General features: G+C 37.9%; 2 protein-coding genes across 5 annotated transcripts in view; one reads left to right on the top strand and one right to left on the bottom strand.

Annotated features, from left to right (window-relative positions):
- cyp51 (cytochrome P450, family 51) overlaps positions 1 to 11,580 on the top strand; it is a 35,085-nt gene extending 23,505 nt beyond the window's left edge. Inside the window, exons 7-10 of the mRNA XM_073054485.1 lie at positions 204 to 399; positions 5,503 to 5,598; positions 7,104 to 7,272; positions 10,525 to 11,580. Of these exons, the coding sequence (XP_072910586.1) occupies positions 204 to 399; positions 5,503 to 5,598; positions 7,104 to 7,272; positions 10,525 to 10,703 (640 nt within the window). The 3' untranslated portion in view covers positions 10,704 to 11,580. The remainder of the gene's footprint in view (positions 1 to 203; positions 400 to 5,502; positions 5,599 to 7,103; positions 7,273 to 10,524) is intronic.
- A 7,747-nt stretch (positions 11,581 to 19,327) lies between these two features.
- Positions 19,328 to 27,764, bottom strand: part of akap9 (A kinase (PRKA) anchor protein 9) — a 206,028-nt gene continuing 197,591 nt past the window's right edge. For all 4 annotated transcript variants that reach the window (XM_073054488.1, XM_073054489.1, XM_073054487.1 and 1 more), the window contains 5 exons: positions 27,389 to 27,621; positions 26,801 to 26,880; positions 24,634 to 24,790; positions 23,968 to 24,107; positions 19,328 to 21,212 (listed from right to left, as the gene is read on the bottom strand). In XM_073054488.1, coding sequence (XP_072910589.1) covers positions 21,169 to 21,212; positions 23,968 to 24,107; positions 24,634 to 24,790; positions 26,801 to 26,880; positions 27,389 to 27,621 — 654 coding nt within the window. In that variant the 3' untranslated portion in view covers positions 19,328 to 21,168. The remainder of the gene's footprint in view (positions 21,213 to 23,967; positions 24,108 to 24,633; positions 24,791 to 26,800; positions 26,881 to 27,388; positions 27,622 to 27,764) is intronic.

Below are 27,764 nucleotides of genomic sequence, written 5' to 3' on the forward strand. Positions count from 1 at the left end.
TCTAGACTTCTGCCCACGCTAGTCTTTTTCCTGTAATACCATGGTTTCTTGTTCAGCAGCCTCATGTGCAGCACCTTGTCAAAGACCTTCTGAAAATCCAAGTAAACAACATCCACTGATTTTCAAATGTCATCTGTGCCTTCCAGTCCAGCCATTTTGCTTTGATGTAATGCCATTTCTTTTGATATGTATACTTTCTGTAGGGATGGAACTTCTCTGACTGATGACGAAATCGCAGGTATGCTCATTGGACTATTGTTGGCAGGGCAGCACACTTCCTCTACTACCAGTGCCTGGATGGGGTTTTTCTTGGCTAAGCATAAAGAGCTGCAGGAGCGTTGCTACGCAGAGCAGAAAGCAGTGGCTGGGGAGGACCTGCCACTGCTCACCTACGACCAGGTACGCCTGATGTGAACTGTGACAGTGTGGATGATTTGTAAACCATATTTTTAAATGAATTTACTGTTAAAGCTAGAATATGTTGTTTATGTGCAAATCATTCACAGTTTGATCTGAACATCTCTGGATTAAAGGTTGGAGAAAAACTGCCACAAAGATGATGTGGTAACTGCTCTTCCCATGATTGCAAAGGGTTGTGAATGTAGCTTAGTTTAGTTCAGAAACTAGCCTGCCCTCCATGGACTCTGTCTACACTTTTTGCTGCCTCAGTTGAAGTAGCCAGCTTAATTAAAGGCCCCATACCCCAGATATATCCCACATCCCATCAGGCAGAATATACAAAAGCCTGAAAACGTGTACTACCAGGCTCAAGGTCAGCTTCTATCCTGTTGTCATAAGACTATTTAATATTTCCCTTGTATGAAAAAATAGATTTTTGACCTCATAATCTACCTCATTATGACCTTGCACCTTATTGTCTACCTGCACTGTGGTTATCTGTAACTGTTAACACTTTATTCTGCACTCTGTTATTGTTTTAGACCATAAGACAAAGGAGAAGTCAGCCATTTGACCCATCGAGTCTGCTCCACCATTTTACCATGAGCTGATCCATTCTCCCATTTAGTCCCACTGCCCCACCTTCTCACCATAACCTTTGATGCCCTGGCTACTCAGATAACTGTCAATCCCTGCCTTAAATACACCCAGTGACTTGGCCTCCACTGCCGCCCGTAGCAACAAATTCCACAGATTCACCACCCTCTGGCTAAAAAAATTTCTTTGCATCTCTGTTCTGAATGGGTGCCCTTCATGCCCTCTTGTACTAGACTCCACCACCATGGGAAACAACTTTGCCACATCCACTCTGTCCATGCCTTTCAACATTCGAAATGTTTCTATGAGGTCCCCCCTCATTCCTCTAAATTCCATGGAGTACAGTCCAAGAGTGGTCAAACGTTCCTCATATGTTAACCCTCTCATTCCCGGAATCATTCTAGTGAATCTTCTATGAACCCTCTCCATTAGCACATCCCTTCTTAAATAAGCTGAAAACTACATGCAGAAGACCCAAGTGAGGTCTTACCAGTGCCTTATAGAGCCTCAACATCACATCCCTGCTCCTATACTCTATTCCTCCAGAAATGAATGCCAACATTGCATTCGCCTTCTTCACCATCGACTCAAGCTGGAGGTTAACCTTAAGGGTATCCTGCATGAGGACTCCCAAGTCCCGTTGCATCTCGGAACTTTGAATTCTCTCCCCATTTAAATAATAGTCTGCCCGTTTATTTCTTCTACCAAAGTGCATGACCATACACCTTCCAACATTGTATTTCATTTGCCACTTCTTTGCCCATTCCCCCAATCTATCTAAGTCTCTCTGCAGACTCTCTGTTTCCTCAGCACTACCGGCCCCTCCACCTATCTTTGTATCATAAGCGAACTTAGCCACAAAGCCATCTATTCCATAATCCAAATCGATGATATACAATGTAAAAAGAAGCGGCCCCAACACGGACCCCTGTAGAACACCACTGGTAACCGGCAGCCAACCAGAATGGGATCCCTTTATTCCCACTCTCTGTTTCCTGCCAAACAACCAACGCTCTATCCATGTATGTAACTTTCCCATAATTCCATGGGCTCTTGTCTTGTTTAGCAGCCTTGTGTGGCACCTTATCAAAGGCCTTCTGAAAATCCAAATACACAACATCCACTGAATCTCCCTTGTCTAGCCTACTTGTAATTTCCTCAAAAAATCGCAATAGGTTTGTCAGGCAGGATTTTCCTTTAAGGAAACCATGCTGAGTTCTACCTATGTTGTCATATGCCTCCAGGTACTCTGTAACCTCATCCTTGACAATCGACTCCAACAACTTCCCAACCACCGATGTCAAGCTAACAGGTCTATGCTTTCCTTTTTGCTTCCTTGCCCCTTCTTAAATAGCAGAGTGACATTTGCAATCTTCCAGTCCTCCAGATCCATGCCAGAATCTATTGACTTTTGAAAGATCATTGCTAATGCCTCCACAATCTCCACAGCTACTTCCTTCAGAATGCGAGGGTGCATTCCATCTGGTCCAGGAGATTTATCTACCCTTAGACTATTCAGCTTCCTGAGTACTTTCTCTGTCGTAATTGCGACTGCGCATATTTCTCTTCCCTGACACCCTTGCATGGTCCAGTATATTGCTGATATCTTCCTCAGTGAAGACTGATGCAAAATACTCGTTCAGTTCCTCCGCCATCTCCTAATCTCCCATTACAATTTCTCCAGCATCACTTTCTATTGGTCCTATATCTACTCTCACCTGTCTTTTACTCTTTATATACTTGAAAAAGCTTTTAGTATCCTCTTTGATATTATTTGCTAGCTTCCTTTCATAGTTCATCTTTTCCCTCTTAATGACTTTCTTAGTTTCCTTTTGTAAGCTTTTAAAAACTTCCCAATCCTCTGTCTTCCCACTAATTTTTGCTTCCTTGTATGCACTCTCCTTTGCTTTTACTTTGGCTTTGACTTCTCGTCAGCCAAGGTTGCATCCTTTTTCCATTCGAAAATTTCTTCTTTTTTGGAATATATCTGTCTTGCACCTTCCTCACTTCTCGCATAAACTCCAGCCACTGCTGGTCTGCCATCCTTCCCGCTGGTGTCCCCTTCCGGTCAACTTTGGCCAGTTCCTCTCTCATGCTACTGTAATTTCCTTATGTTTTACCATATACTATCTCAGTGCACTGTTGTAATAAATTGATCTGTAACAACAGTAAGCAAGACCAGTTTTTCCACTGTACAGTACTTTGGTACATGTGACAAAAATGAACCAATTTAAGTTTACCAGTTTACTTTGGAAATACTGTTCAGGAAACTGAATCTGTAACTTGCTTTTCTATACATTTTTAAATAACATCAACCGATATTTTCTTAAATGGCCCAAAATCAAATACCTTGATCCATAGAACTAAGTATGTACAAACCCCATTTTCAGAAAAGTTGGGATATTTTCCAAAATGCAATAAAAACAAAAATCTGTGATATGTTAATTCATGTGAACCCTTATTTAACTGACAAAAGTACAAAGAAAAGATTTTCAATAGTTTTACTGACCAACTTAATTGTATTTTGTAAATATACACAAATTTAGAATTTGATGGCTGCAACACACTCAACAAGAGTTGGGACAGAGTTAAAATAAGATTGAAAAGTGCACAGAATATTCAAGTAACACTGGTTTGGAAGACTCCACATTAAGCAGGCTAATTGGTAGCAGGTGAGGTATCATGACTGGGTATAAAAGTAGCGTCCATCAAAGGCTCAGTCTTTGCAAGCAAGGATGGGTTGGGGCTCACCCCTTTGTGCCAAAATTCATGAGCGAATTGTTAGTCAGTTCAAAAGGAACATTTCCCAACACAAGATTGAAGAGAATTTAGGTCTTTCAATATCTACAGTACATAATATTGTGAAAAGATTCAGAGAATTCAGAGACATCTCAGTGCGTAAAGGGCAAGGTCGGAAACCACTGTTGAATGCGCGTGATCTTCGAGCCCTCAGGCGGCACTGCCTAAGAAACCGTCATGCTACTGTGACAATTATAGCCACCTGGGCTTGGGAGTACTTTGAAAAACCATTGTCACTTAACACAGTCCGTCGCTGTATCCAGAAATGCAATTTGAAACTGTATTATGCAAGGAGGAAGCCATATATCAACTCTATGCAGAAACGCCGGCGAGTTCTCTGGGCCCGAGCTCATCTCAGATGGACCGAAAGACTGTGGAACCGTGTGCTGTGGTCAGATGAGTCCACATTTCAGCTAGTTTTTGGAAAAAACAGGTGTCAAGTTCTCCGTGCCAAAGATGAAAACGACCATCCTGATTGTTATCAGCGAAAGGTGCAAAAGCCAGCATCTGTGATGGTATGGGGGTGCATCAGTGCCAACGGCATGGGTGAGTTGCATGTATGTGAAGGTACCATTGACTCTGAGGCGTATATTAAGGATTTTAGAGAGACATATGTTGCCATCAAGGCGACGTCTCTTCCCGGGACGTCCATGCTTATTTCAGCAGGACAATGCCAGACCACATTCTGTACGGGCTACAACAGCGTGGCTTTGTAGACACAGAGTGTGTGTGCTTGACTGGCCTTCTGCCAGTCCAGATCTATCTCCTATTGAAAATGTATGGCGCATCATGAAGAGGAGAATCAGACAACAGAGACCACGGACTGTTGAGCAGCTGAAGTCTTATATCAAGCAAGAGTGGACAAAATTTCCAATTGCAAATCTACTACAATTAGTATCCTCAGTTCCAAAACGATTAAAAAGTGTTATTAAAAGGAAAGGTGATGTAACACAATGGTAAACATGCCTCTGTCCCAACTTCTGTTGAGTGTGTTGCAGCCATCAAATTCTAAATTTGTGTATAATTACAAAATATGGTACAATTAAGTTGGTTAGTAAAATTATTGAAAATCTTTTCTTTGTACTTTTGTCAGTTAAATAAAGGTTCACGTGAATTAACATATCACAGATTTTTGTTTTTATTGCATTTTGGAAAATATCCCAACTTTTCTGGAAATGGGGTTTGTACATTGTAGCATCAAATGTTTGTAATATTCCCCTCCTGGCATTCAGTTCAGTGAAACAATAGGGCCCAATATTTCAGCACCTTTTTTATGCTTGTGGTCAAAACAAACCATGGTTTGTTACGTAGCTGCTTGACAATTCAGTGTATTTTTTTCAGTTGTGTTTCTATTCAAACTACATCTCCTGACCTTAAATTTTCTTTGCCTCACTTTCTACATTTCTTGTTACCCAATATCTGATTTATACTGTTCCTAGTGCAGAAACATATATTCTAAATACATAACTTGTATTTTCTAAGTATAGAAAATAATGTTTTCTGCATAGTCCCCTATAATCTGTGGTACCAGTATTGCTGGTTATATCTGAGGAGCTTTATGCTTAATTCATGTAAATCGCTTTCAAGGGTATTCTTAATCAATGAACTATTTAAATAAAATGGTGGGCTAGGGTTAACCTAGGTTTGGTTCATTAGTGACTTGTACAAAGACAGCATCAGTCCTTTTTTTAAAAACTTTTCTTGCAGCTGAAAGACATGAGTTTGTTGGATCGCTGCTTAAAGGAAACCCTCAGGCTCCGTCCTCCGATAATGACAATGATGAGGATGGCCAGAACTCCACAGGTACGTCAGAGCCTGAGGACGTAATAACTTGCTTCTGGGCTTTAAAAATACCGGCATTATGAATCAGTATTCCAAATCGAAAGAAGCACATCTGTTTTTCACAGTGGAATCATTTTTATATGAGCGCACAATTTAAATGAATGCATGAACAGATGGGACTGCTATTTGTCTTCACTGCTAGTCTACACAGCGATATTCAGTACATTTATTTACGGTCTTGGATAGTTTAAGCAGTAATTGTGAACAGATTTAAGAAAGAATGTGCTGATATTGGAGAAGGTTGAGAGGCATTTCAGTAGAATTATTCTGGGGTTCAAACAGTTATTGTAATAGGAGTGATTTCTGGCTCTCGGCCTGTAATCACTGGAATTTAGAAGAATGATGGGGGAGCTCATTGAAACCTATCAAATTTTGAAAGGCCTTGATAAGAGTGGATGTGGAGAGGATGTCCCTATGCTGGGAGAGTCTAAGACCAGAGGACAGTAGCCTATCAAATAGTGAAAGGCCTTGATAGAGTGGATGTGGAGAGGATGTTTCCTATGGTGAGGGTGTCTAGGATCAGAAGTCACAGCTTCAGAATAGAGGGATGTCAATTTAGAACAGAGGTGGGAAGGAATTTCTTTAGCCAGAGCATGGTGAATCTGTGGAATTCATTGCCACAGGTGGCTGTAGAGGCAGGTCATTGGGTGTATTTAAGGCCAAGGCTGATGGGCTTGAGTGGTGAAAGCACTCCCAAAGTGTTTTCTTATAGGCCGTTCCAGAAGTTAGACCCAGTAACCATGACACTTCCATACCAAGTTAGTGTATGACCTAAAGAGGAATTCTTAAGTAGTGGACAGGTCTATTGCCATTGTACTTTGTAAAATAAAGGATACCTTGTAAGTGATTTGCACTACAATCACATTTCACTAGAGGTGGAGAAGGCAGATATTTAGCACAGAGAATTAAATTCCAGTCAATAAGCCAATTCATGTGTAGGTTCTTGAGTTGTGGAGATATAATCATTTGGACAACTGGAGAATGTTCTGTCACACTCCCATGTAAAGCGCCTAGGACTTGATACACCTGGCCAAAAATGTTCCAGGAGTTGGAAAAGGTAAGCCATTGAGCTCTTGAGAACTGTTTTCATGTGGACAGTGGTGTGGATAAGATTATACATGATCATATCTTGATTACCACTTAACTATATTGACTATTATTGTTTCAATTATTTGAGAAATACATGAACAGCTATTCCCTTGACACTTGTGATAAAAAGTCACTAATTTTTGCTTACCTTGTTGTCACTTGTTGAGTTTAATGTGAGATAAACTACGGTAATTGCACAGTTGTTCCATGTGTCAGAGTTACTAATCTTCAACAAGGCTTATCAATTTGCTTCTTTAAAAACGTACAATTAATCAGTCTGCATTGATCAATTATCCATTGACATTTTCATTAAGCTCTCCAGGTCTGCTGTTCAACTTTTTGAATATCTGTAATATTGACTTCTGTTCCTCCTATAGACTGTTGCTGGTTACACCATTCCTCCAGGCCATCAAGTGTGTGTCTCTCCTACCGTCAATCATAGACTCAAAGATACTTGGGTTGAAAGATTTGATTTCGACCCTGATCGCTATCTCCAAGATAACCCGGCTGCCCAGCAGAAGTTTGCGTTTGTACCTTTTGGTGCAGGTAGGTTTTGTTCTATCAAAAAAGTTTCAAGCCAGTTGCTGCCTGGTTTGGAGCTCTTGTGCTATGAGATAAGTGGAGGAATAGGTTGTTTTGAGAAAGTAGAGAGGCTACAGAAGGATTGAGACAGATTAGGAGAATGGACTGATGGAATACAGTGTTGGAAAAAGTATGGTCATGCACTTTGGTAGTAGAAATGAAAGGGCTGACAATTTTCTAAGGGAGAGAAAATACAAAAAACTGAAATGCAAAGTCCTTATGTAGGATTCCCTAAAGGTTGATTTGCAGGTTGAGTCTGTGGTGAGAAAGGCAATTGCAATAGCATTCATTTCAAGGTGAATAGAATATAAGAACAAGGATGTAAAAGGAGACTTTATAAAGCACTGGTGAGGCCTCTCTTGAAGTACTGTGAGCAGGTTTGGGCCCCTCATCTTAGAAAGGATGTGCTGAAACTGGAGAGGGTTCAAAGGAGGTTCATGAAAATAATTCCAGGATTGAACGGCTTGTCACATGAAGAACATTTGATGTCTCTGTGCCAGTATTCTCTGGAATTTTGAAGAATGAGGGGTGACTTCATTGAAGTCTGTCGAATGGTGAAAGACCATGATAGAGCGGATGTGGAGAGGATGTTTCCAATGGTGGAGAGTTTAAGACCAGAGGACACAGCCTCAGAATAGAGAACAGATGAGGAGGAATTTCTTTAGTCAGAGAGTGTGAATCTGTGGAATTCTTTGCCACAGGCAGCTGTGGAGGCCAAGTCTTCTGTATATTTAACGGAGAGGTTGATATATTCTTGATTGGTCAGGGCATGAAGGGATATAGGGAGAAGGCAGGAGACTGGGGCTGAGAGGAAAATTTGATCAGCCATGGTGAAATGGCGGAGCAGTTTTGAGGGGCCTAATGGCCTAATTCTGCTCCGATATCCCATGGTCTTATTTTCAAAAGAGTAAACATGTACAGCATGTGGTTAGCAAGACAAATGGTGTATTGGCCTTTATTTGCAGAAGTATTGGATTTCAAAAGTGGAGAATAACTGAGAATTGTACTGGACACTGATGAAGCTGAGCCTGGAATACTATGCACAACTAGGTGCTCTTGTTGAAGAAAGGATATACGGCAGAGCTGGTTAATTTGACCATTCGTTAATCAGAGCAGCCACTTATTTAGGACAACTCTTAAAGACGAAAACAAATGGAGAAAGTAGCTGGGATTCCCTTTGTTTGTTTGGGGCATCGCACCAGTAATTGGGGCAGGGGACTGTTGCTTGACATTTTCTAACCAGTCAGTCAGGTGCATGTTCATGTGGCTGTTGGACACTTCACCATGCTTAGATTGAACAGTTTAAAAAAAAAAGTCAGTTACTTGTGTTCGTGTTCAAAAAGCAGTGATTTTTGTTACTGATAGTTGGCGAGAAACAAGCAGAAAGGCAATTCCGAACTGTTTTGTTCACTGCGGTTTCAAGCGTTCAGACTTGGATATGCCAGAAAGAGCTTAGGAGTGAAGATGAAACGATTTCACTACTTCAACAAGTTAGGAACCTTGAAGAATTTGAAGTTATCGGCAATCATCTTGAATGCTACCTTTGGTTCCCACTGGACACTCAGCCAGCGGGTCTTATACCCGGGTCATATAGGAACATGCCTGTCCCAGTGTGCAAAGTCAGGTCTGGTAGATGGGGTGGATGAGATCTACAGTGAGATCCAATGGCCTGGAAGGTAGTTCTACAATGCTACGTGGAGAGGGGAGGGTATGACGAGGTACAGAGTAAGTCATGGTCATCTACTGCATCAGGGAAGAGTCTAGTTGTGATGTCTACTCCTCCCACTGAACCCAGACAGCCGAGGTCAAGAGAGTGGAATTGCTCCAGTGTAACAGCTTTTTCACTTTTAAAAACTCTCCTGTACAGGTTTCCTGTCATCATCGGATGTGATGGACAACCACCAGTAGTGTTAGTAGTGTTCTAATTTGTTTGGTATTTCATTTAAATACATTATTTGTTACTGATTTACATGGTAACAAATGTTTAACTATTTCTATGAAACTCTGGCTGATTGGGGCAGACATTTAATTGGGCCAAAATGTACTGGTACTGATCTGTCCCAATTAACCAGAATCTACTGTACTGACAAAGGAGACATTCCAGATGTGGATAGCTAAGAAAAAATAGATTAATATTCTTTAGAGTTTGGAAGAGTGAGTGGTTATCCAATGGAAACAAGCAGGAACTTTAGTATGTATGATCAGGCAGATGCTAATGTCTCTACAAGTGGGAGAATCTCAAACAAAAAGACATAGTTATCAATTTTAGCGACAGTTCCTTAAAACAAGTGTGTAGGGATTTCTTGTTGCAAAGGGTGTTGAATTTTGGGAATTTTCTACCCCCAGAATTATGGGAATTATATTATTGAAGAGGAAGTAAATAATGTTGTGAACAATTTGGGGATTAGGGCTTTCTGGACAATACAGAAGAGCTAGGTAGATCAGCCACGATTAGGGTAGGATTGAAGAGATAAGTGGTTACCCCCTTTTCCTAATGTTCTCTTTTAAACATCCTTTCCCAGTACTCTGTAGCTCTGTCAGAAGTATATTGTGTGAATTCCTCTAACTTCTAAAGTGCCAATTTTAAAATGGTGTAATCCTTGGCCAGCATGTTCCCCCTTGAGCAATTTGCTTTGTTTATAATGTCCATGGAAAGTTTAATTTCTTAAAATAGAAACAAGCCTGACTTAACATTTCCCTCGTACCAATATTCCTTTGATTTGGAATCATCCTTATTAGCTGCCATTCTTCATACAATTTAAAGATCACCTACTGTCTGCAACTCCTGCTTTGTATGTGTCCTTCTGTAGAACCAATACAAAGCTTGACTTTTGTTTTTAAAGGGGTAAATAAATTAAAGGTATTTTGTACTATAGTTTTGTCACTCATATTTCATTACTCTTTTGAAAAGTTATTAATGAAAAGACGAGCAACACGCACAAAATGCTGGTGGAATTCAGCAGGCCAGGCTACTTCTATGAAAAAAAAGAGTACAGTCGACGTTTTGGGCCGAAACCCTTCACCAGTCCTGATGAAGGGTCTTGGCCTGAAACTTTGACTATACTCCTTTCCATAGATGCTGCTTGGCTTGCTGAGTTCCTCCAGCATTTTGTGTGTTATTTGGATTTCCTGCATCTGCAGATTTTCTCTTGTTTGTAAAAGACATCATGTCATGTCTTTCACTTTACAACCTTTAACTTTCTTTTCTTCCTCTAGGTCGTCATCGTTGTATTGGGGAAAATTTTGCGTATGTACAGATCAAGACAATCTGGTCTACTTTAATCCGTTTGTATGAGTTTGATCTTGTTGATGGATACTTCCCAGTTGTGAACTACACAACCATGATCCACACCCCTACAAACCCAGTTATCAGCTATAAGAGACGAATGAAATGAGAAATGGATTAATAAAATCTAATCTTGCTATTCTTCAGTGACTTGTTTATGCTATAAAATCATTTTGTTGGTCTGTTATATAAAAATCTCATTCAACTAATTCAGTACTGATTTTGTAATTACTGTTAATTTATTTCTAAATTAAGGACATTGATAACTGGGCTCAGTTTTACAAATAGTAGTGGTCTGAAATGTTGTTGTCTCTGCTCATGAATTGCATTTGTATCCCTGAAAGCAAAGATGTGTTGAGACTTAATTGCACTGCTGAGCACTCAAAGACAGCAGCTTAGTGAATTTCCTTGTATTATCACATCCTTATGTGATTTATTCTCATTGTTAAACTTTTATCAATTTGGATGTTGTCCCTTTTGCAACAAGTACTTTAACATTTTAGAATGTCATTAGGGAAATGTAGAGAAGATATGTTGCATTTTTCCAATGGTGGGCTGCTTGTATGAACATTAGGGAGTGAAGTTTGCTTTTAAATATGAATTTGGAGTTTCTGAAGTTGTGGTAAAGCTTAGTTTGTAGAAATTTTGTATCAGCTTGGGATGGATAATTATGGTTATGACTTTATAGCCTCTCAAAATGGGATTGCTTAAGGCTTTAAAACTGTTGTCTTACTTGTGAATGTAATTGATTGTACACAAGATTGTCATATTGTTTTGTATTATTTTAACTAATTATATAGCACCAAAATTGGTCATTATCAGGAAATTCATCTAATTGTTTATACCCCATACCTCAGCTAGCCTCAAAACAAAGGACAGTTATGTTGAAAATTCATGAGCAAAAGCATGCCTGTTTGGTATGGTGTTTGAAAAACAGTATTTTAATGCATAAGTTCAAATTTATAAAGTAAAAAAGTATAAAATGATTAATTAAGTCCTCAGTTGTAGTTAATTCATGAAAGCATGTCACTTGTTTGCTGTTAATATTTTACAATAAGACCAAAAGACACAGGAGCAGAATTAGACCATTTGGCCCAACAAGTCAGGTCTGCCATTCCATTGTGGCTGGTGTATTATCCTTTTTAACCCCATTCTCCTATCCTTTCCCTGTAACCTTTTTGCCCTTATTAATGAAGAACCTCTGTTTTAAATATATCTGATGATTTTGCCTCCACAGTTGTCTGTGGCAATGAATCCCACACATTCACAACCCTCTGTCTAAAAATATTCTGACTCATCTCTGTTCTAAAGGGACTTCCCTCTATTCTGAAGCTGTGCCCTCTGCAAGGCTCCTCCGCTATAGGAAACATCCTCTCCACATCTTCCCTGTCTAGGCCTTTCAATGAGATTTTCCTCCCCCCACCCTCCCATTCCTCTAAACTCCAGGGAGTACAATTCCAGAGCCATTCATGTGGTGCACCACCTCTAGAACCTCTCCAATGCCGGTACATCTTTTCTTAAATAGGGGCCCAAAACTGCCCACAGCACTCCAAGTGCGGTAGACCAATGCCATATAAAGTCTCAACATTCTATCCTTGCTTTTATATTCTAGACCTCTTGAACAGTAATATTGCCTTTGTCTTCCATTTATCTTTCATGTATCTGCTGCTAACACCACTCCAGGCAGGATGTTCCAAGCACTTACCAGTGTCAGTTTAAAAAAAAAATCTACCTGACTTCCCCCAATCACCTTAAAATTATGTCATCTTGCATTAGCCACCCTGGGAAAAAGGCACTGGCTGTATATCTTGTACTCTCATCTTATCATCATAAAATGTGCTGTCTAATCCAGGCAGTATCCTGATAAATCTTCATTCTCTTTAAAGCTTCTACAAACGTTTGTACATTCTTCCTGTGATGATGTACCAGAAATGAACATAGTACTCCAAGTGCCATCTAACCAGAGTTGTATAGAACTCGACAATACCTCATAGCTCTTGAACTCAGTCCCCCAGCTAATGAAGGTAACCAAACCATTTGCCTTCTTTACCACCCTATATATTTGCACTGCAATTATGAGATTTCTGAACATGGACCTTAATATTACTCTGTTCCTGCACAATGCTAAGAATCCCATATGAACCCTGTACTACCTTTCAAAGTGTATCACTCCACACTTTTTGAATTGAACTCCATCTACCACCTGTCAACCCAGCTCTGCAGAGTATCAAAAGTTCCATCATAACCTTCTATCCACAACCCTAGCAATCTTCGTCCCTGCAAACCTATTAACCCTTCCCCCAGCCATGTCCTCAGCTAAGTCATTTATAAAAATCAAGAAAAGCAGGGGTCCTGCTCAGAACTGATCCCTGTGGAATATCACTGTTCACTGACCTCCAGGCAGAATTGGCATCATCTACTACCTTCCTCTGCCTTCTGTGGGCAAGCCAATTTTGAATCCACACAGCCAAGTTTCCTGGATCCCAAGAAATCTTTCTGTTGCTGCGGTTTGCACTAGTGATTCCTTCGACTAAGGAGCTTGAAATTGAGAGGGCGCATTGTGCGCTCGTCCCGAGGCCTACTGGAGATAGAGAAGATGAGCCACGCTCAATAGTAATTAGATTCCTTCGATACAATACCAAGGCGGAGATTCTACGAAGGGGCTGGGGTAAGAAGACGGTGTTTTTGGATGGTAAATTAATATATTTCGATCAAGATTACCCCCGGCAGTCCTCCAGAGGCATAAAGAATACTCTGAAGTAAAGCAAATATTAAAGCAAGGAAAGATTAGATTCCAGACTCCGTACCCTGCTAAACTGCGAGTGTTTTATGAAGATGGGATACAACTATATCAGACAGTGGAAGAGGCGAGTACAGACATGAAGGTCAGAGGGTTGCCCGTCAGTGTGATCAAACCGAGGGAAAGCCTGGCTGAGCAGCTATCCCATTCTCTTGGGAAATAGAGAATCGAGAAAGCAGGGGACGGGAGGAGGGCAAGAGAAGTATATCAGGAAGAGACAGTGAGTTTTCCGAAGACAGCCCTCACCCCCTCCCAAACAGCCATAAGGTTTGGCTGACTTTAAAAGTGTTGAGAAGCTAAATGGAAGCAAAATTAGACGGTGCTTATACCTATCTTGAGAAATACTCATTATAATGTGGATTTTATATTACTCAATTCTTTTTTATTCATTCATTCAATCCTTTCCCCCCACCTAAATGAGAATATATATATGTATATGTATGTATGTGTGTATATATATAGGAGGAATACACAGGGAAATCTTTTCTGTGTAATGGATATAGATTTGTTCACTTACTTTTATGGGTATTGCAATGGGGGCCCTCAACTCACAGGTAGGAGGGACTATCCCCCATGGCTAGACGTTTCCTCTAGCTCAACTCAGGGTATTCTACTATAGACATCAGCCTTGGAATCACTCCTTCATTGCCTTTTTTAAAATTATTCGTGTTTTTTGGTTCTTATTTGTTCAGGAGTAGATCAATTAAGTTTTATTCTGCTAATTTCAATGATATGTTGACAGATAAATACACATGGCTAAGGACAAAGTACAGTAAAATTCATTTCTTTTAATGTCAATGGGCTATTAAATCCAATCAAACATAGTAGAATTCTATCCAAAATGAAAATAGAACAAGCCCATGTAGTATATTTACAGGAAACTCACTTAAGTGATAATGAGCATGGAAAATTAAAGAGAATGGGCTTCACTAATTTGTCTTTCTCCTCATATAAATCAGGACATAGGAGAGGAGTTGCTATTCTTATCTCAAGCAAGCTAAATTTTGAAAAAGTATTCAAAATGGGAGATAAGGAGGGCAGATATATTCTGGTAAAGGGGGAATATAGATGGAAATTCCATTACTCTATTGAATATATGCACACCCCCAGGAAATGATATTAGCTCCTTTCAGAAAATTACTAATATTATGGTAACGGAAACAGAAGGCCTCCTGATATGTGGGGGAGACTTAAATTTACAATTACAACCAAAGTTAGACTCTTCCAATAGAAAAACCTATGAAACAAATTCCTTACATAAGAAAGTTAATACACTTTTTGAGGATGTTGGTCTAATTGATATATGGAGGGACCTTTTCCCCAAGAGAAGGGATTACACTCATTATTCTGCCCCCCCCCCCCCGTCTGTATATATAAGAATAGACTATTTCATAACATTTGGAAAAGACAAAATAAACACCTGTGGAATTGGGACAATAGATGTAAGTGACCATGCACCTATACACTTATCTGTTAATTTTGACCTACAACCAAAGAATACTATTTGGAAACTAAATTCAAGTCTACTCAATGATCCCTACTTTAAGGAACAAATCAAAAAAGAAACTGGTCTTTACTTAGGATTCAATGATAATGGAGAGATTTCACCTCCCATTCTATGGGATACTCTGAAGGCTGTTTTAGGAGGGAAAATTATAGCGATATCTTCATATAAGAAAAAAAATAAGGAATAAAACATTCGAGGAATTACAAAATAGGCTGAAGGAACTCAAAAAAAAAAACCAAATTGAATTTGGCACAGGATACATTAGAGGAAATTTTTAAAATAAGGAATGAAATTAATAGTTCGGCTACGCAAGAAATCAGGAAAAATTTAATGTTTCTGAAACAGACATTATGAAAGTGAATCTAAGTCTATGAAAATACTGGCATGGAAACTGAAAAAAATTTGCAGAAAATACAATTCATAGAATTAGGAATCCAAGAACAAAAATAATAAAAAAATAAGCTAAGTGAAATTCAAGCAGCTTTTTAAATGTTTTACAGAACTCTATATTCCAAAGTTCAAGGGGGAAGCATAACCTAAATTGAGACCTTACTGAATTCTCTAGAGTTTCTCACTTTAAGCGAAGAACAAAATAGAACGATGACTGCTGACATAAATGAAATTGAACTAAAAGCTGCAACTAGTAGGCTTAAATTAATCAAGTCATCCGGATCAGATGGGTATACAGCAGAGTGGTACAAAGAATTTAAAAATGAGTTAATTCCTGTCTTACTCCCCACACTGAACTGGGCTCTAAATTAAAGGTGCAAACACCACCCAGCTGGAAGGAGGCGATAATCTCAGCTATACCAAAAGAAGGCAAGGATAAAATAGAATGCGGGTCATTTAGACCAATATCTGTTCAATGTAGATTATAGATTATTTACCTCCATCATGGCCAAACGATTAGAAGAGTTTCTACCCATACTGATACATAACAATCAGACAGATTTTATACAATGCCAAACACAATACATGAAGGACACCACATTATGAACCATATACAAAAAAAAATAAAATTGAAGCAATGGTGATAAGCGTGGACACTGAAAAGGCATTTGATTTGGTTAATTGGATTTTTCTTCACAGAGTTTTACATAGATTTGGTTTCCATGACACAATTATTAAAACTATACAGACGCTATATGACAACCCTATTGCTAGGACTAAAATCAATGGATATTTATCAAATAGTCTTACCCAAGAAAGGGGCATGAGACAGGGTCGTGCATGGTCACTGCTACTCTTCGCATTATATCTGGAATCATTAGCTCGATACATCAATGAAGATATCAGGGGAATTACTATTAAAGGGACAGAGCATAAATTGGCTTGTTACGCGGATGACATTTTGATCTATCTAGGGCAACCAACATACTCTTTACCTAAATTGATGCAATCCTTTGAACAATATGGTCAATTGTCAGGATACAAGATCAACATAGATAAAACCCAATTACTTTCATATATATATATATATATATATATATATAGCTCACCTAGAGAAATTGAAAGTAGATATCCCTGGGCATGGCAAATAGAGTCTTTCAAATATTTGGGTATCATTATGCCAAAAGATTTGGCAAAATTATCAGAATGCAATTATCAGCCTATATATAAAAAAATTAAGGAAGATATAATAAGATGGAACCTAATTCCTTTTTTTAACCTCAGTTCAAGGATTGAATCTATTAAAATGAATATATTGCCCAGACTAATATATCTCTTTCAGACCCTACCAATAGAGATTAATCAAAATCAATTCAATGAATGGAACAAAATGTTATCAAGATATATTTGGCAAGGTAAAAGGCCTAGAGTTCGTCTCAAAACTTTGCAATTAGCCAAGGAAAAGGGGGGGGGGGGATGGGGCCTACCTTCCCTTAGAGATTATTATTTTGCAGCATGGTTGAGAGCTGTGATATGTTGGTGCAACCCATCATCTGACGCTCAATGGAAAAACATTGAGGAGCAGATACTTCCCATCCCCATACAGGTAATTTTGGCTGATGATAACCTACACAAATACTAGTGATAACTCATGGGTGAAATGGACTCTTAAAATATGGAAAACTATTGTAAAAGAATATAATCTAGAGGGAGATACTGCAATTCTTAAATGGCGTGCATATGACTCAGATTTTACGCAGAATAAACTGGATGCTAGATTTAAGGACTGGACAGCTAAAGGAATAACAGTTCTTTGCAACATAATGAAAGAAGGAACACGGTTCAGTTTTGAAATGCTTAAAGAGAAACATTAGAAAAACAAGACTTTTATCGGTATTTACAGATGCGACAATATGTTAATAGGACAGTTAAAAATGTAACTAAAGCAAGTACATGTTTGATAGAGCTATTTAGAAAAGCATATAATTCAGATAACGGTAGTAGAATTATTTCAAGCGTGTATAAGGGTTTGTCAAATCTTAAAACACATTGGACTTCATACATTAAAACAAAATGGGAGAAGAAAGGATTATATTTGAGGAAGAATGGAGGTATCAATGGAAGTGTACCACTTCACAGAAATGGAGGGAGTTCGGATGGAAAAACGATATTTTATTACACCCTCTCAGAAATCCCATTATGATAGTAACCTCCCTGTTTGCTGGAGAAATTGTGGAAATCAAAATGCAAACCATTATCATATTTTCTGGGAATGCCCCGTTATCAAAGAATATTGGAGTGGGATACTCAATGCCCTACATCTTTAAATGTGAAATACCCTTAGAAAGTAAGACCATATATTTTGGGTATATACCTCAAGGATGGTTGAAAAGAGATAAATATTTAATGAATATACTGCTGGTGGCTGGTAAAAAGACTCTTACTAGGAAATGGTTATCATAGGAGAGTCCAACCTTAAATGCATGGATGGAAATTACAATGGACATTTACAAAATGGAGAAGATAACAGCATCTGTTAATCATAAGCTGGAACAATTCGATTCATACTGGGAAAAATGGTTTAGCTACATAACACCTCATAGGCCTGATTTTATTCTCACAAATCAATGAATATGTTGTAAAAAGAAAACTCCCTACTTGTACATAGTTTTCTCCTTTTGCTTGTTCTTTCTTTCCTCTCTTTTCTATAAGTGTATACCTCAGATAAATATGTGGAGATTTGTGGGAAATATGAATATATATATATATATGTGTACAATATCTTAAATACATCTTATGAAAATGTTTGTTTGATGATGAACTTCAATAAAAAATAAATTACTAAAAAAAAAGAAATCTGACTTTCTGAATCAGCCTAGCATGGGGAACCATGGTAGGCTTCTTTTCTAAAATCCATAAACATCTCATCCGTTGCTTTATCAACTTGTTTTGTTACTTCCTCAAAGAATTCATTTAGGCTCGAGTGGCATGGCCTGCTCCTCACAAAGGCATACTGACTATCCCTAATCAGACAATGCTTCTCTAAAATCATGTTTCCAAGAATCTTCAATAATTTGCCCATCACCGATGTAAAACTCAATGGTAAGTCACAGGATTAATCTTATTACCTATCTTGAATAAAGAAATACAATTTGCCACCATCTAATCTTCTGGTATTACTCCTGTGGCCAGTGAGGATGCAAAGATAATCTCCAAATGCGTAGCAGTCTCTTTCATTTCTTGCAGTATATCAAGGCTTTGGGTATTACCTATCCTGGTGTTTTTCAAAACTAACAGCATATTAGCCTGTTTTATGTTGTCCTCACATTCATCATGGTCCCTTTCCCCTTTCAATAATGAATACTGAAGCCAAGTATTCATCAAGGACCTACCAACCTTCTCTAATTCCAAACATTTTCCCTCTGTATCCCTGATTGGTCCTACTGAGTAGTCATCCTTCTGTTCTTTATGTACACAAAGAACTCCTTGAGGTTTTCATCAATCCTACTCACCAAGGCTTTCTCATGTCCCTTTGTAACTCTCATTTCTTAAGCTCCTTCCCAGCTACCTTATAACCCTCAAGAGTGCTGTCTGATCCTTGCTTTCTAAACCCTAATCTTCTTTCATCCTCTTATTCCACATTTTTCATCAACTTTCTTATGTTTTTCATCAACGTTCCTTCATCCTACCGTCCTTTATCTTTCTCAAAGTAAAGAAACATAGCATTGTAAATAAAACATCACTAAACAATCCAACTCCTCTCAAACTCAAATAAATGATCTCCTGCCAGAGTTGGTCTTTAGTTATTGATTGTATGACCAAGCAGAAATTGTTGAGAATTTATTTGAAAAGTCTTACAGAAAATCATTATTTCTAAAGATGAGTGTGGAATTTAATTATTTTGAAGCACCACAGCCACTTAACTGCAGCTCTAAATCACTTCTGGGCACAGAAAGCACCAACTTTCTGCATTCAAAGAAGATACCAGCATAGCACCATTGTTCTCTGCAAAAAGACGACAAGTTGACAACTTGGATTTACATACCATCATTAACACTTTAATAATGTCTCATGTGCTTCACAAGTATTACAAAAGGTAACCTAATGATTGGTCATACTGGAATGGTTTAAACATCTTGATAGAAATTTTGCAAAGCCCACCTAAGGTCTGGACAATTAAAAAAGACTGCAGGTGGGGAAATGGTAATACAGATCTGGAAGAAGAAATTTAAGGTTTGTAGGTAGGTATGGAAAAAGGCAGTCAAGCATCTGAATTTAAATTTTAAAATTAAAATGTCTAGGACATTTGGGTTAATGTCCACAGAGTTAATGACCACAGCATCATTGACTGATAATTAATGAGGTTTGAATGTGTTTATGCGAGTGGAAGTAACTGCACAGAAGCACATGAGAATGGTTGAGATTGGAGGAACTGCATATCAAACATATAGTATAACAAATGGTCACTGTGTGTGTGGAACCTGATACGCTTTCAAACAACACTACATGAAAATGAAAGCACCACATTAGAACAAAATTAATAAGAGCTCCTTAGGGAATGAGGTGTTGGTAGCTTGCAAAGAAGAGAATCCAGTACAAATGCCCGTCCTGCTGCAACTTGCGTTGAATGAGAGCAGATTAGCTGGCAGTCATAATGTCAGGAGGGTGACTGAAGAGCTTCAGAGAATTATGTTTGTTGATTTTTCAACACATTATTCCATTTGCAAGCTTGCAGAATTTGCTATTTTTTTCCTCTGTGAGCAAAGCTCTCACAACATCCAAAGACGAGAACACTGGTGGGGATAATAATTCTCAAGCATAACTTGCTCATAGCCTAAATTAGCTCAACTATCAAGATCTTAAATGCTGAAATTCATAGGCCAAATCAACATTTCATTCAAATACTGAATATTAGAATTATTTTCCCAAGTAGATTATTGGGAATAATAATGTATAATCAAAGGCAGTACTGGATTTTCCTTGGTGATGCTTAGTACTTAAACATAGTAATTAGTCATGATGTTTTTATGGTACTACTATGAAATACTACTTGTCATGAATAACCTCTTGGGCTACCAGCTGGGTACAGGTATCGATTTTAGCCAATGTTTCAATGATAAACTCTGCCATCTTCATCAGGAATGATGTCTAGGCATGTCTAGTCTGGCTTCACATATAAACTAGTTTGCCATTTACCGTCATTATATGATTATTTTACAACATCTTTTGGATAATGTATTATGAATCAAATGCAGTTTCAGATATATTTTAAATCCAAAGAGTTAGAGGAAAATTGTCCTTCCAAAAACAAATTGAGAATGTCAAAATGTTTAAATTCTACATGACAGTGTAAAATCGCAGTTCTGCAATCAGCTTCGTTCTGAGAAAAAAAGTGCAAATTTAAAAGATCTGAATTCTGAATTCCTGTTTATTTCAATACTTTGACAAAATACCCATATAATTCAAAACCTCTACCATTATAAAAATAATTCCTCTACAAACTGTACTTACTGTCCATCGTGCCAAAGCTATAATGGACCTTGTAGTGTAACCTCAGCAGCTACCAGAAAGACTGCAGTGCGCTTGGAATCATTTAATAAACATTTTTCCTTCTACCCTTTAAATAAACAGCTTTAAGTTATAATCATGTTTAAATTAGCAATCCACAAATATACAATTAAATTATTTAGACAGATTGTATCCTGCACATTGGAAGCTTAAACTTATTTAAAGGATAAAATACATTTAGACTTGCAGGCAAGGCATTTTCATTATCCAGTCCACATAAGTCCCACAATATACATAAAATAATAGGAAAAATATTCAAAACAGCTTCAAAAGCAATCCAGTTTCAGGTCAAAAGCAGTTTCCAAGGCACTATCTTCTGGTCCCATAGTGCATCTGTGCATAAGACGCTGAACCTAAGTATTGCAAAAGGAAACAAGCTGATGAAAAGCCATAAGCTATGGTTTATATACAAATAATTCACTAGGTAAATCTAGAATAATCACGACATTTAAAATATTCTAACTTCTGAGCAAAAGTTGTATTATTGAGGGTTAATGCTAACTGGGAAAAAAAACATACACTATTTCCCAATGAATCTTGTCCTGAGTGGAAATTACATTCATAAGGAATGACAAACAATAACTGCCTTAAATGAATCTCAAAAATTGGCCTGTGAATTTTTAAAAAAATCTGGTAGCATTAGTAACAAACCCAATGCATATAGCAAATGTTTGAATATTTAGTGGTCTAATTTGAAACTGAACTGATTATACTTACAATCTAAGGAAAAGTATTGGTAATATTTTGCATATACATATACATTCCCATTTAAATCAACTCCATTAATTCTTTTGATTTCATGGATTAACAATCAAATGGAGATGTTTCTGTATAACCAGAAAAGTTTATCTGAACAACCAAACGGTTTTAAAATGAGAGCACATAAAGTCTCATGGGACGTGATCAGGAGCAAAAACTCATTTATTATGTCCTTGAAAAACTATTTCTGCTGGAAAGTAGGATTGCCAGCCTTAGTCTCATCCTTTCTGCATGTAGCTTGTTGGTTAACTTTCTAAATTAACTATACATGAGGAGACTAATTATCCAATCCAGTAAACACTTGAACATTTAAAAATGAAATGGTTATTACAATCCCAATCTGCCAAACATTAAATTTAAGTACAGTGGATTTTGGTTAATTTGGCCATTGGTTAATCGGGGTAGTTGCTTATTTGGACAAAAATTAGTTGAAAAAACTAGCCAGATTCCCTTCATTTATTTGGGTCAGGAGAGTTCTGCCAAACAGTTTCTAACTAGTATCAGTTTTGTGCACTTGTGTGGCAATCACACTGCACCGCGTTGAGAGCGAACAGCTTCTAAATAGCGTCAGTCATGTTTGTGCTAAAAAAAAAAAATCAGCAATTTATGTCACTGATAGCTGGTGAGAAATTAAGTAGTAAGTCAATTTTGAACTGTATTGCTCACTGTGGTTTCAAGCATTTGGGCTTGGAGACGCCAAAAACAGCAAGGAGTGAAAATTAAATGGTTTCATTACTTTAACAGGTTAGGAACTATGGTGAACTTAAAGGTATTGACAATCATCTTGAATGTTACAATGATAATGAAAACTTGGAAGATGCAATTGTCACAAATTGTATGAAGTCATTCCATTTACTGCACGATGTCTGTGCTGATGTTATTCACCTACAGTCAATAGAAAATGGCTGCATAATTCCTCCATCAATAACGAATTATAGTACTGTATTGGTAGTATTTTAATTAGTTCTGTATTTTATTTAAATAATTTGTTACTCACTTAAATGGCAGTCATTTTTAAAATACCTTTATAACTAGAACTGCTTGCTTACTTACTGCCCGTTACACCGCTGGTGTTCAGGCCAACAACGAAGGTCCTCCATCTCTGTCCATTCTGTTGCACACTGATACAGAAGGATTCTTCATTTGCTGTTTTTATAACAGTTTTGTTTTACTGGTCAGGGACATTAACCCTGAGCTGAAACCCTGAACCTGGAGGACTGGTAGACCACTGTTAGTCTGGCCCTTGACCTGTTTGGCATGGGTGATCCTACCAAGAGCCAAAGCATAGAGCCCTGACTCCAGCCAACTGGGCTCTTTGGGTCATTGAGGCACACAAGCCTCCAAACCCTACGGCAAGGTTGCGGTCCTCTTGGAGGAACTCTAACTGGTAAGAGGTGGAAAATCTTAGGGCTGACAATCACCTTGAGTGGTGGACCCTACCTCAGTCTGTGCTGAGTCCCAAGCTTCTGACTGTTTACATGCTTAAAATTTGACAAATCTGTTCCTTTATATCTCATGTCAACAAAATTAATTCAGTGCCATTTAAGCACTGAAGTCATGTAAATCCTAGTTGTCATTCATGATTAACAAGACAGAGTTTTTATTAAGCGTTACCTCCTAACCAAGGTGAAATTGAACCAGTAGCTGAAAGCAGAGAAGGAGTGGGTGGGGATGTCAGACCAGCTGGATCATACACTCAGTCACCTCTTTATTAGATACACCTGCTCCTTAATGCAAATACCTAATCATGTGGCAGCAACTCAATGCATAGAAGTATGCAGACATGGCAAAGTGGTTCAATCGTTGTTCAAACCAAACTTCAGAATGGGGAAGAAATGTGATCAAAGTGACTGACTGTGGAATGATTGTTGGTGCTGGGCGGGGTGGTTTACGCATCTCAGAAACTCTTGATTTCCTGGGATTTCCACACACAACAGTCTCTACAATTTATAGAGAATAGTGCAAAAACAAAGGCCATTCTGTGGGCAAAAACACCTTGTTAATGAGAGAGGTGAGAGGAGAATGGCCAGACTGATTCAAGCTGACAGGAAGGCCACAGTAACCCAAATAACCACACGTTACAACAGTGGCGTGTAGAACAGCATCTCTAATCACATCACATTTTGAATTTTAAAGAGGATGGGCTACAGCAGAGAAAAAAGATCACACCAGTTTCCATTCCTGTACCTAATAAAATGGCCACTGAGTTTATATGTCACCAGTCCAAAGGCGGCTTGGAAACACGTTACTTGGCACATCCACTCAGGCACACGTAGAACATAATCAACCAAAGAACAGATTTATAGCTCCACCTAGCAGGCTTTCAAACAAGCACTGAAACCACATTACCTGACTGCACACTTCCCAGTCGTCGCTGCAGCGATTCCAGTCTATTAATGTAATCTGTTAAAGCTCTGTCAGGGTCGTAGCTTTGGAGGTGTGAAGCTGCCAAAGAACCCGAATTAGAATCAGGTAGACTGGATTGAGACCTAGGAGATGAAGAGAAAGCTCAGCTATCTACATGTGCCTTGACAATTAACAATTAACTTGACAATTGAGGTAACTCAAGCAGCTGGTTACTTGCCAATTTTAGACAAGCAAAACTGTATCAAAAGAACATGATGTGTTACAAATATAAATGCCAAACACGACATTTACTCATTGGAATGTGTCTATAGCGACAGTAATAAATTATTAAAACCAATAAACATGTTTACAGTATGTAATTTTCAAAATAGTTATAGTCGTGCATGCAATTAGGAATGTGCTAAGGAGGCTTTGAAATAATTTGCAGATCTGACAATTCTATTTCATGTTACTTTTACTTTTCTCATAGGTACACAGTTATACTAAATATATAAAATAAAGTTATTCTAAAATAAAGATGTAAATGTGTTACTCATTCAAGAAGTTTCAGTGGATGATACTAACAGATTGAAATATTTTTATACAGATACACTAGTTATATACATTAATTTTTTACATTAGATTAATTACATTATGCCAAAAAGTCACCTGTGTTGAGAATTTGTGACTGATCTGGGGGATTCTTGACCAGATCTTTGTCTACTTGTGCAGTGCCTACGATCTCCAAATAATTCTCTAGCTAAGGATGATTCCAAAGACATGGTTCCAGAATGTACAAAAGGAGAATCCATTCTTAGTTCATTAGCTAGATTTAAAAAAAACATTTGAATGAACGAGTGGCAATGATTAACCAATTACCCAGTACTTGGTTTGCATTTATATATGATACTGAGGTTTCTGCCCTACAGTGTGACTTTATTTATACTTCAAACAGATGGCTTATTACATCAGAGAAGCAACAATTATGGTACGTATGCTAAATAAAATCTAACAATGATAGACTTAAATGAAGGCTCTTGGATCCATTGGCACAACCTACCATCTTTTAAACTGCTGCCCACATAAGGGAGATTCATTATACAGCAAGCATCAATGACATTGGGCCACCTTAAATTTCAGTAACATTACCTTTATTTTAGAAACTGAATAGATTTTCCATTTTCCCACATCCCAGGGCAGCAATAGCCAATACCAGAGGACGGTCATTGAAGGTGAGTGTAGGAAAGTTTAGGAGATATCAGAAGTAGGTTTTATTTGCACAGAAAGCTTTACTGTTCTAGGTTCTAAATGTGCTACAGCCATTAAATCTTCCACTATGTAGCCTCATCAATTGTTGCCAAGCTATTTTAGTTGGAAGTATAATGGAGCACATTATCACTACCTGAAACATAAATCTATTTATTCTGTACCCACAGTTTTCAATCTTTCTGCACAAATTCTAATTAACAAAACTAAATACAATAGAATGTATGAACAACTATACATAAACAAAGACTGATAAACAACCAATATGTAAAAGACAAATTGTGCAAACAAAAAAATAAGTAATACTGAGAGCATGAGTTGTAGATTCCTTGAGTGAGTCTATAGGTTGTGGAATCAGTTCAGAGTTGAGGTGAATGAAGCTATCCACTCTGGTTCAGAAGCCTGATAGTTGATAGCTGTTCCTGAACCTGGTGGTGTGGGACCTAAGGTTTCTGTACCTTTTTGGTATATAAATACAGTAAACTTAGGCATTTTACAAATATTTTACTTCAGAACAGGAACTAGACAGAGTAGTTCTGTTATGAAGAGAGATATGAGAAGCCAAGTCTGCTCTCCCTGGAGCTAAGTAGATTAAAACAGGATATGATGAAATTATACAACATTTGAAAGATATAGTTAAGGTACACTGCAGGAAAGCTTCTCCTTATCAGAGGTAAATAAGGAGAGTTGGGGTGAGTATGAAGGGATTTGGAGGGATACGAAGAGCACCTTCTTCACCCAGTCACTGTTAAGTACCTTGAATGCACTCCCTGTGGGAATATTTGCAGCTGATTTGCTGACACTATTTAATTGCCTAAATGAGAACTTGACTGCCTTAGGCATATTAGATAATGGAATAAATGCTGGGAGATGGGATTAATATTCATTGGATATTCACTAATATCCCAAGTGTCCACTTGGACAAGTTGGACTGAATGGCCTGTTTCCATGCTGTACAATTCTATGACTACTTAGAAACTTACGCTATACCCTCTAGTGTTATATTCCCCCATCATCATACATAATTAATCCATAGTATTTATTTCTACATTAATGTGCTAAAAATCACCGTTTACCCACAAAGGGAATGCAATCCTAAATTGTGTAACCTTGCCTGATATTTAACCTTTGAAGACAAGGACCATTCCTGTAAACCTATGCTGTACTCTCTCCAAGGGCACCGAATTTCTCCGAACATCTGACATCCAAAAAGGCTCAAAGGTACATGAGGTGTAAGCAAGACTGTGATTGAGATTTGCTGAGCATAGCTTGTAAAATGAGTAATATTTAATTAGTTTACTTGATTATTTTTTGACCTGTCCATTGAATTTTTATGTTTCTTGAACCATTAATACTCTTTGGACTGCTTCTGTTTATATTACAGGAAGTACTTCATCCTTTCCATTTCAGATTCAAATCAGACATCACTCTTGATGTAAATCCACTTGCCACAGTTAACTTGTCTTTGAAATCGCTACCCTGAGTACTATACTGCTTACTTTTGTATTATTAACAAATTTGGGTCTCTGATTTACAGTTCAATATCAAATTTTCATTGAAAGTAGCTTACCCAAAACCTGGCCATGACCATTCCTGTTTAAGCTACTTGACCCAGAAGATCTCTGCCACCTTCGGACCAAGAATCTCAATCTACAATAGAGAAAGTTTAAAACAATAGTTAAATGTTGAACAAACTTCATCTATTATAATGCATATGAATATTTTGTATGACATTCCGGCTTTAATTTTTAACATAATAAATCAACACTAGAAATACAAAAATATAACATCAATAGAAATTGAGATAAAAAGAATGAAACTTCCTTAGCTCTTCTAGCCTAAAATTTTCAGTATGTTTGGAAACCAATAAGCTATTGCTTTGTCGCATAGCAAATATTTACATGCAAATCAGTGCTACAAATATTAACACTATTAAATAAAAGCACCAGCAAACCTTGGATGAATGTGAACTCTGGGAATAAGGCAAAGAGATTTCTACCCTTAGCTTTTGCAGTTAGGAAAACTCTGAATTCCAGTTGGCAGAAAAACATGTACAGCTAAAACCAATTTATTACTGGTGCTAAATAATTACTCATCCAGTTACAGGCTAGAGCAGAATTGACTTCCTGAACAATCCAAACCCATTCCAATTGCTTACCTTGAGATTGCTATGGCTACCCTGACCACAGAGCGGAATCGGGTAAAACTTCTGGAACGATGTGTAATAACCTGCAAACTTGTGTAACACGGGTGACCACCCATTCGGGCAATAAGCAAGAGTGTCGCTTGCTCACATTCTTGAAAGCCTCCGAGCAGAAGTAACAGGTACTTTTTCTGATAGATTAGTGCCTTTCGGAAACTCTCTGCCCGCAGATACTTTCCATAGATTCTCTGTGATGTAAATAAAAATGTTCTTAAAATTCCAAATCTTTTATTTCAGCAAAAAACCTTTTAAGTTCCACAATATTGTATTTTTATTTCAGAGACTTGGGGAAGGTCTTTATCATTTTTAGGTTAACAATGTCTCTCTACAA

Source organism: Hemitrygon akajei, chromosome 8 (genome assembly GCF_048418815.1).
Source record: "Hemitrygon akajei chromosome 8, sHemAka1.3, whole genome shotgun sequence".
NCBI lineage: Eukaryota > Metazoa > Chordata > Chondrichthyes > Myliobatiformes > Dasyatidae > Hemitrygon > Hemitrygon akajei.